Consider the following 10,646-nt stretch of genomic DNA (forward strand, 5'->3'; position numbering starts at 1 on the left):
AAGCCCCTGTTCCTTTAGGAAGCTTATTCTATCTCTGTGCTTCTCTCTTGTAAACTGTTGACATTTTTCCAATAAATGATTTCCAGAACAAAACACACAGGTTGACTTCATTAAAGAGCCATGTGATGATGTACCTCCCTTTGAATCCCTGGAGCTCTCGGCTGATTGCACAGGTACAATTGTGGTGGCAAAACTATTTCCTCTGATTTTGTTTAGTGGTTGCGATTTCATCCTGCTGCTGGCTTTAATGCTAGATGATCCAGATGCCACATCACGAATGTCGCCGAAAAGAGGGTCAGATATGATTTGAACCTGTTTTTCAATAAATGCCACCAGGTCTTTAAAAATTGCTCTTTGTCCAGATTTTTCCAATATGTCATGTGCGACAATCCTCCACCGCTCCCTCAGTTTGTATGGCAATTTAGACATGACAGCTCTCATGTTAGTTGGAATATCCAATTCTCGAACGTACTTTAGCTTCTCCATGACGTTACAACATGACCGCAGGAACAGAGAATAGTTTTGCAGTGTATTTACATCCTCTGCCTTTACTGTAGGCCAGGCCAAGACCTTTTCAATGTATGCGGTGGCGATCTTAAACTCATTACCGAAGTGTTGTTGAAGTAACAGTTTTGCCTGAGAATAACCATACTCTGGGGCCATATGCTGGCAACTTCGAACCAGTTCCCGTGGCTGTCCTCTTGTAAATTGTTCGAGGTAATACAGACAATCACCTCTGCTGACCTTCTGCTCCACACCTTGCTCAAATGCTCTCTGGAAGGAAATGAACGTAAGAGGGTCTCCGTCAAATACGGGAATGTCTCTTGCTGGCAATAACATTAAACGTTGCTGGTATACGAGGGCTGATGTTATTTCGTTCTGCTTTTCCATTATAGCACAAATGCTTGAAAATTGCCTTTCTTCCAGTGGCTGAGCGTTCAACAGTGTGTGTCCCAAAGGCTGTGTAGATGCATTTAATGGAGTTGTGGAATAAACATCTTGCATGTTTGGATCCATCCACCCACTGGTGCATTGCTGGCTAGCCTCCCTTGCTAGCATAGCGGCTGGTGCTGGGTTGAATGTTGGCAATGACCAATCCTTTGACGGCTGTTTATTCTGATTTACAGGTCCGTATGCCTTGGCCATTGGGTTGAGCTTGGTAAGTGTTGTTTTGGTTTTCTTGTCCAGGTAGGAATTCATTGCATTTGTTGATGACTTAGAAACACTTTGGATGTCAGAGGCCTGCAAGACTGCTAGCTTAGCAGTGGATGCGGCTAGCTTGGTTTCCAACTCGAGCTGTTCCCTTTTCCTTTTGAGCTGTTGTTCTTGTTCCTCCAGAGCATGCATTTTCTGTAATGCTGCGGCTTGAGCGAGCAACGCAGCTCTTTCGGCTTCTGCTTTAACTCTTGTTGAAGAGGCGGTGCTTGACCTTCCACTCCTTGAGCTTTTTCTGCTTGAGTGTTTGCTTGCCACATTTGAAATACTGTCCTCTGGGTTCACATCATCTTTGTCATCATCATTGTAAACCTTTAATGTATGAGCAGCACCTGGTAATGTTTGCTCAACACCTGATAACCATTTGTTCACATTACAAATAAATTCAACATTGCATATCATTTTTGCTTTGAACCATATGTCATGTTTTTCTTTTTCATCCTCTGGTAAAATACCCATCAAAGAACCATGAATACCCTTGGCTTCATCACACAAATCAACAAGATCATGAAGAACACATTGTACCTTTAATGTATCCTTGTTTTGCATGAGCATTTGCATATCTTCTCTTAATCTACCCGCTTTGTTTAGTTTAGCTTTCCGAGTTTTTTGCAACCTTTCGAGTTTTTCGGCAAAAGCCTTTACAGTTAATGTTACAACACGTTTTTCTTTGTCCTTTAGCACACCAACGCCATCACTGTTAATGTTTATTTCAGCTGGATGCATGATGGCCTCAATGGGCTCTTCCGATGTTTGATCCATGATGCTTTCCCCAAGAAACAAAGTTTTTAAGTTCGAGTTAATTACCCTCCCTCTTTGACCACCAATGCATTGGATTTACGCCCCTGGGGCTATAGTAAACAGCTGTGCGCAAAAACATAAATGGCCATTCATAAATTTGTAGCGCTACTACTTGCGGTGGGCGCCATGGTGATCCCGTTGTGGTTGTGCTGCGCTGCCGGCGTATGGAGCTCTCGGCTCCCGGTGTCCTCGGTGTAGCTGCTCCAACGGCGACAGGTGCTGGATGCTAACAGCGTTAGCATGCGACGGCGTCCTCTGGTCGGTCCCCGGTGTCCTCGCCTTGGCGTGGCTCCAAACGAAGCGAGTGCTGGGTGCTAACGGCGTTAGCGGATGTCGACTTCATGCCTGTCATGCAGCGGCGCCCTCTGGCCGCTTCGGATGACAACAGGTAGGCTCACGTAGGTGCAATGTTCGGTGTTTAGATGCTTGTGGCTTCTCTTTCCAGGGCGATGAAGCACGATCATTAGCGAGTTTTCGACTTAATGTAGAGGCTAAACCTAAAGCTTAAAGCCACTGAGGGCTGCTAGAACAGGTTAACTTAAGATTGACGCGCTTGCCGGCCACTGAAGGAGACAGACGACTTCCTGGTTTGGTACTTTGCATGCTTCTTTATTTTTCTCACCATAACGATCATACGCAATATCCATTAACGGTGTGAACAAATGTCCATCATGCACCATTTCCCAATACTGACTCGCCTGCCGTAGCGTGGCGGAGCAGAGCGGTCGAAAACTGTTAGCTCTTCCGACTAGCAACACCTGAACCCGGAAACCCTAGTTCCCACCTTTGTAACCCCTCTTCCTGGTGCACTGAGGACACCTACTGGCCCCTCACAGACACACACCCAAACACAGAAATGGCTCATACAGTAAGATTAACATTTATGTTGATTTCAGACATCACATATCTCATATTACGTCATTATTGTGATTGCACCTTCAGCAATCGATTAGCTGTTAGGAATCAAGGTTTCGGTTTGATTTCCCGACACCACGTTACGTGACAGTGATGTAAAGTGTTCAAACCATTTCCCACCGGTCACCGTGGAGCCTGATTCTAATGACCGGGGAAGAGGTAAAGGTTTCTGGTTAACGTGCATCGGTCTTTGACAGCCATCTGTCTTCTTGTGGGTGAAGGATCTTCATCTTCAAAACGCTTCAGGACCTGTGGGATGGAGAGCACACGCAACCACTAGGATGAAACAACTACATGGCTGTTGGTCGTGGTCGGCTCTATCTGGATGGACGGGAATGTGAGGCTGTCCATCAAACAACCAGATATCCGCATGAGAGAAGGACACTCACTCCGCACGCCAGCCTAACGAAAACGATCTGAGTGACTTGCCTTTCTGAAGAGTTCGTCGATGTGGTCCTCATGTGCATGGCGGTTGAAGATATCCACAATGTATTGGATGAAAAAAGAACCTTTCCCTGTATGTCTATACGACACCGTATCTGCAGAATAGAGTGAAAAGATAATTAGAAGTCATCGATCAGAGAAACAGGGTGTTTATTTGCAAGTCCTAATTCGAACAGTTACAGTTTGTTTTGTATCCTCAGCCTATTTATTTTTAAGTTGCATTTCAGGCTTCCATAACGAAGAGTAAACTTTATCTGCACAGACAAAAATTAATCAACTCACCGGCTGTGCAGGACAAAAGCGAAACCAAGTCTTTTTCTTTGTGCACCCTGTGAAGAGCATCCTCCTCGATGTCTTTATCCACAGGGTCCGCCAGGTGAGGTGGGAGGGCCGCATCCATCTGCACTACCGGGGCCTGCTCTGGGACAGACCCTGGCCCATCAATGAATATCGCAGACCCATCTTTATCTGGAAGAGAATTCAGTGAATGTAGTAGACCAGTAATTCACTCGAGGTTTCGGGAATCATTTAAAACGTAATATTGTAAAACAGGTTTATGGTTATGGCAAGTTCAAATCGAAAAAGGAACCCCAAGCACACCTCCTCTGCAGGCTTGGATGATGATGACTTTGGGTTTGTCTACCAGATTTCGACAATGATTAGAATCCAAGTGTTTGTAGATATTGTCAATGGGGAACTGGTCGGGGTCTGCATCGCTGCGTTTGACACCTAAAATGGCTCCCTTCACCCCATGGGACATGATGACCACAAAGACAGAGTCTGTCGTGGCCAGACGGGGGTCTTTAGAAAACTTTTCGACGACCTTGTCCATCTCCTGTGCAGAACATGAATCAGTCAACGAGACACTCATCGCAGGGCCACAGATCACATGATATCTCATGTGTGTGAGGCCCAACGTACCGGTCCACTGAGGTCTCTGTGTCGCTCCACATTGTATCCGAGTGAGATCAGCAGTTCGCTCATATCCTGCTCGTCTTTCTCAGCACCATCCCGATTTCCCCCATGGACAAAGTGGACATTGGTGATCAGCAGAGCCACACGCGTCCTGGTGGCTGGGGCCATGACGGCGTATATCTGACCACATCATTCAATATAATGAAGGAAACAGGTGCATGACATATTACTGATACAGTATGCATTATCTTATCTGATCGTTTGATACCTTGATAGTTCACATCAAATTTTATGAGCCTATACCAATCAGAACAACCCACCAGATAACCGTTACGCATGTTTATGGTTGGCTAAAACACATGCATTAAGTCAATGTTAGAGGAATAACAGCCTTTAAAGGGCAGAGGAAGGACTAACGTTGTCTCTGTCCTTCAGCTTCTCTGTCTTGAACTGCTCAGAGCTGTGGATGAGTCCAGAGGTCCTGCCCTGCGTCTCTGTTGGGGAAACTTCCAGTAACAGAAAATAAAGGTCACTCGTACAATTTTATTTGCATGCAAGTCACCTTTATACGATGCTTTAACCTCCTGAGATCCAGCCAAAAGGCTTCCTGCTAGAATGTTGTAGAATATCAAAGACATTTTAACTCACATTACAGGGGAATATATATGTCTCACAACTGACGTTTTAAATAAAACCAATGCAGTGAATACAATGTTGTGACTTTAAAAAAATCTTTGTTCATTCCTCAAGACTGAAGACACCATTTATTCTCCTCAGGTCAGATATGTTTGAGGTGCAGATATATTCAATTCAGCAGTCAATTCTTTGCAACATTACTGTAACACCAAAGGCTTCCAACAAATTTAATTGTAAAAAAATAAATAAGAAGAAAACATTAGATTGCTGCTGTGCTGTTCGGGTATTTAAATTATAAATAGTTAACACTTTTCAACAAAGTAGGGAGAATGGCTTTGGATATGCAGTCTAAACCAATGTCCTGAAACGACAATAATTAATGGTTGGATCCCATGAGATGAAAGGATAAAGAAGCCATTGCTCTGGTTCGTGTTAGGCCCTTGTCAAAATAAAGTGGGCAGGGCTTATTGAGAAAACCCATTCCTAGTTACGACTCACCCGCAGGATCAGTAGGGCTGGGAGGAAGGATCAGACCCAGGGTGATGTATAGTGGCTCGTCCCTCTCCAACAAACAATCAATCATTGCCTGACTTGCTCTCTGCCCTTTCCCGATCACCATGTCGATCAGACACCGAGCCCGGTCCGCTCTGATCGTCTGGTCCTCCAACACAGTGTCCTTGTCGTCGGTATTCAACACTTTCTCCTCCCAAAGGTCATCCAGTAGACCTTTCAAAGTTGGGTTAGAGGCATTCTGCACAAATCCTTTACGGATCCTTTTTAGGTCTGAAACAGTATGCAAAAGGCAATATTAAATTTACAATGTTGTAGTCAATATCAATTCGTCTTCGGCCTGTTTCAAAATCAAATAGCCTAGGCATAAATGCAAAGATCCAAATGAACGACTCCGTTGGTGGTGATTGTGTAGGCCTTCTGTGGTGATCTGGGGTCCGGGTCGGGCCAAGACTTTGATAATTTGGTTCAGGTTCCTCGTTTCTCTCACATGAGCCTACGTAGCCTAGGCCTACTACCTTCTTATTCTCCTCTACTTCTTATTAAAGGCCTACTGCAGTGTTTGATATCGAGCCTGCTGCTTGAAGTGGAATAATGTAGCTAAAGAAACTGCTTCCCCTGCGTCAACTTGCCGAGCAGCAGAAGAAACGGCACCTGATCGCAAATCGCTCAAGTTCAAATAAATAGCCGAATTTGTACCCCATATCATATGGTAAACATGGTAACCTACACCAAAGTGTGCAAAAGAAAAAAATAAACGCGCATAAACTGTACATGGTATGTAAAACACGGCCTACCTTCCATCGCTTATACGTGGCTTCGCTCCTCTTCGATTTACTTTCGTTCTGAAACTTCCTCATGTGGACGATAAGTGAGATTAGGATTCTTGGAAACCACGCCTATTGTTTCTCTTAGAAGCCCGCCCAGCAGCATACCGACCAATCACCACCCCTCACCTGTAGTCTTCTGGAGGAGGCGTCCGAGCAACACAGACCGAAATTTATTTATTCAGGGGAGGCCATTGAGAGCAGGTTCCATTTTTCAACGATGCCCTGATTACAACATTCAAATAAAAACAGAAAATACAAATGTACAATAGATATAAATAGTCGGTTAAAAAAGCAGAACAACATTTCAATACATATACATAATACAATGGGACAATTAAGAAAGCTAGCCTATTTAAAACACGAGCAATCCTTATAATGCGACTTCAATCAGCCCCTTGAGTTCATCATTATTATTAGGCCTACTGGATTATTCAGAAGTGCAAACCCATGTTTTGTATCAGCATTGTATCAGATTGTCTGTAGGCCTAGATTAGACTATGTTGATATGAAGGATTGCAGGACTGCATAAAAACCCTCGCAAACGGACCTCGTAATTAGGCTACAGGTAGAGAGTTAGTTATTATGTGTAGGCTACGCATTCTTTTTAATATAGCCTAGCCGATATACTTTTTAAAAAAGGAGAAGGGATACGATTACAATAGGCCTATTAGTAACATCATTTATTTTTTAAAGTATTGTAGTTTGGTGTGGAGGCCAAAGGACGACCAGGAGTTGGTATTGTTGTCGTTGCATTTACAATGCATTAATTATAAAAATGCATAGGCTACGATACATACAAATAATAAAAAAAAAAAAAAGGGGCTACTAATCGCGAATGCGCTCATGTCTGGAACCTCTTCGATCCTCTTCGATATCCAAGGGGATAGGGCCTTGACAACTCCAGCTGGCAGTTGGACAGACCTCACTCTGAACTCAAAATGTCAAATGTACAAACAGAGAAACACGATTCAATTCGGTCAGCAAATACATTCTAATTTTTACATGGTGCATGGAGCATGGTATGCTTTTATGTGTTGTATTTGTCTGCATGTCATGTCATGTAAAGGCTGCTTGATATTCAGTTCTGGCTTGTAGGCTTCAATTCAACACACATTAAAAAAAAAAAAATTGCACATGCATTCCACAATTACTGATAACTAATAATAACACTGTTTCTGACAACGTTATAATAAGGAGACAATATTGAACTAATAAATGAAAATAAGAAACACTTTACGTGCATTAATTGTAGACAACACTGAAAAAACGGTGTTTTACATTTTGACGGTAATGGTCGAAGAACCAGGTCATATGGACATCGTGTTGTGACCCATTTTCGACTGACTCCAATCTGGCCGAATGTTAAACAAAAATAACTATTATATGCAGTGACGGACTGGACGGTCTGGCATTTGGGCAGATGCCAGAAGGGCCGCGGCTTCTCGTGGGCCGCTTGGCTTCTCGTGGGCCGTTTGGCCTCTCGTGGGCCGTCAACAATCGTGTCCGCTCGTGTCCCGCGCAACCGGGATTGTTGACGGGGGGGAGAGGAGGGCGGGTGACGGCAAAGAGATCTGACGGGTATTTATTTATTTTTGGCATGACATTTGCGTGTGCGTGACAGCGTGAGATTGATGCTGAAAGCGTGAGTGTCACGCCAGATAGTTGGCAACCCATAACGTAGAAAAACCGGAAAGCCCAGAGGAGCTCGTTCAGCAACAGTTATATGCTCCTCAGTCCGACACAAAAAAGCCAGTCCAGTCTTCCTGACATGTATAGGCCTAATCATTTATGGACTTGAATAGGCCTACATCTGTGGCTGTGGTGTTGGTCGGCAAAAGTGCACATTAAGTGTCCTCATGCACATCCTCCTGCCGTATTCACAAAGAATCTTAGGGCTAAAAGTAGGTCATAAGTGGCGAATTTAGGAGTAGCCTAGGCCTAGGCCTAACTCCTAAAAATAATGGGCGTATCAGTCCAACATTTAGGACCCCTATTTTATTTTACTAAGAGCAATTCACAAAGTCGGCATATAGGCCTAAAAGTAGCACCTATACGTCCAGGAGAGCTTAAAAGTCCTCGGACTCCTAACTCACTAAGACCTATTCACAAAGAATCTGAAAATGGCTGCATGCGTGAGCGAATGCTTTGGAGACAATGGAGGACTGCGAATTGATAAGGCGATATAGGCAAAACTTTGAGGGTATCAAACTTGTGGTTGAATTAGCGAATAACACTCCGATATTTAGCAACAGGGAAAATGCAACTTTGCAATGTCGACGATTTAGGAATAGGCTATCAACCATCAGTGATGGTTAAAACACACGGGGGCAATGTTACAAATATACCTTTAATCATCCTTAATTATTTAATATATAAATACAAAATAAATCACTTAAACCATCATTATTTGTCTCATGTATTAATAGTAGGCTAATACAACACTTTAATCATCATTATTTATTTCAAATAATAAATAATAGCTATAAATGGTTTGAAGTAGGCCTAAAAAATAATATATCTACTCTTACTTATGATTACTATCTAATCATTTATTGTACGATGATTTATTTTATTAAGTTTATAATCAGCTCAGTAGCATTTGGTCCTGGGAGTCAGACCAGTTGGGCTTTCGCTTGCGTTTCACGTTCTTCGCCTTCATTCATCATGATAGGGGGACTTGAACGGGGCTGATACTTAGTGTTTAGTGGCGTAGCCACGGGTGTGCATGGATGTGCCTGGGACACCCAAGCGTGGTCCTGGCACACCTAAATAGTTTAAGAATTAATGAATTAGGTTACAACGATTTATTTTAATTTAAAGTAAAATGTGACAGAGAGCGCGGTGAGCGGTGCGCGTTTCACTAGGACTATAGTGACCGGTCTAGGTCCAAGCATTCGCTACCACAGGAGCGGGGCTGTGAAGGAAACCCACTCTATTGGATCTTACGATTCTATCCATATATTTAATTCCCCCATGCACAGCGTGGAGTGATTTAGTGGAGAGCCAGGGCTGCTTTCAGGATGGTTTGGGGCAGCCGGCAGAGGATTCCTGATGATGACCATATAGGCCTAAGTTAAAGTGGTTCACACAACATTTGTCATTTAGTTTTATTTTGTTCATTCAACCCGTCGTATAAGGTATCGAAAAACCACCCTTATTTAGTGCTCCGGTCACAGCACGTACCGATCGCTCCGGACCCTGGCTTCCACTGGACACTTGCAGCAGTTATTCTATGGCGTTTCATCTGTAGCTACATTTATTTTTGTAATTTTAAATTGCTGCAATAAATTATATTTGTGTTGCCTTCTAACATGTCTCTGTCTTTGCTGTTTAAATTTAACAGTAGTCTACGAGTAATATATATGCGGGAACCACTGTTTTTGGGGTATTGCGAAATAGCGCCAGCTGGACATTCAGTGGTATTGGATGACGTGTTTTAATAAAACACATCCAATACACGGAATGTCCAGCTGGTGACTCCATTGAGGCTATAGTAACGATGCATCCTAGTGCTTAACGAGTACCCCTGTAGGCGTCGTTAGCTACGAGGGTTTTAACGACGTCGTTACGTAACGATGCTTTCGGGAAACGGTCCGAAAATTCTGCGATGATCGTACGACGGTGTTAACGACGTCGTTAGGCTAACGATGCTTTCGGGAAACGGGGCCCTGGGCTGGTTACATATCTCGTGAACGCGCATAATCCAGGATAACGTGAGCCTGGTTTGAACCAACCTGAGGAAGGCGCGGCTGAACTGCGTTGATGGAACGGCTTTAGCCTCTATTGGCGCTAGTTCTAACCAGGCTTAATCAACTAATCGCCACTTTCGTTAGCGACTTTGATGGAATACCCCCCAGGAATTGGTATTGTTGTCGTTGCATTTACAATGCATTTATTATAGAAATGTATAGGTTACGATACAAATAAAATAAGGGGCTACTAAATCGCAAATGCGCTTTTGTCTGGATCATCTTCGATTTCCAAGGGGATAGGGCCTTGATAACTCCAGCTAGCAGTGGATAGACCTCACTCTGGAACTCAAAATGTCTCAACAGAGAAACCCTGTTCAATTCGATCAGCAAACATTCCCAGTCGTTTTTACCTTGGGGATGGTGTGGTTTTATGTGTCTGCATGTCATGTGTAAAGGCCGCATGATATTCACTTCTGCCTTGTATGCTTAAATTCAACACAGACATAAAAAATGAACTAAACTTCCAGTAACAGAAAATAAAGGTCACTCGTACAATTGGTGCAATGTTTTACTTGACAAATTTGATCCAAATAATTGCATGCAAGTCACCTTTATACGATGCTTTAACCTCCTGAGAACCAGCCAAAAGGCTTCCTGCTAGAATGTTAATGAAATAAAAAACATCAAG

At 43.4% G+C, this 10,646-nt stretch overlaps 1 protein-coding gene across 2 annotated transcripts; it reads right to left on the reverse strand.

The window, feature by feature from the left end:
• Window positions 1-2,886: 2,886 nt before the first annotated feature.
• On the reverse strand, window positions 2,887-6,270 carry LOC311341772 (caspase a-like). 2 transcript variants are annotated; one of them, XM_084466573.1, is made up of 8 exons: window positions 6,234-6,270; window positions 5,425-5,709; window positions 4,708-4,796; window positions 4,297-4,470; window positions 3,976-4,210; window positions 3,658-3,843; window positions 3,361-3,470; window positions 2,887-3,180 (listed from the first exon to the last, which is right to left on the reverse strand). In XM_084466573.1, the coding sequence occupies exons 1-8, from the start codon at window positions 6,238-6,240 to the stop codon at window positions 3,073-3,075; spliced, it is 1,194 nt and encodes a 397-aa protein (XP_084322699.1). In that variant the 5' UTR covers window positions 6,241-6,270; the 3' UTR covers window positions 2,887-3,072. The 2 variants fall into 2 exon arrangements, with proteins under 2 accessions (XP_084322699.1, XP_084322700.1); XM_084466574.1 differs by having other exon boundaries at window positions 5,425-5,652; window positions 6,234-6,252.
• Between the last annotated feature and the right edge of the window lie 4,376 nt (window positions 6,271-10,646).

This window comes from Micromesistius poutassou (genome assembly GCF_964030765.1).
Source record: "Micromesistius poutassou genome assembly, chromosome: 4".
Lineage (NCBI taxonomy): Eukaryota > Metazoa > Chordata > Actinopteri > Gadiformes > Gadidae > Micromesistius > Micromesistius poutassou.

Coding starts and splice junctions, on each gene's coding strand:
- LOC311341772 (XM_084466573.1), bottom strand. Junction 4,211..4,296: donor ACAGAGACCTCAGTGGACCG/GTACGTTGGGCC, acceptor TGTTCTGCACAG/GAGATGGACAAGGTCGTCGA. Junction 3,181..3,360: donor TCGACGAACTCTTCAGAAAG/GCAAGTCACTCA, acceptor TCCATCCCACAG/GTCCTGAAGCGTTTTGAAGA.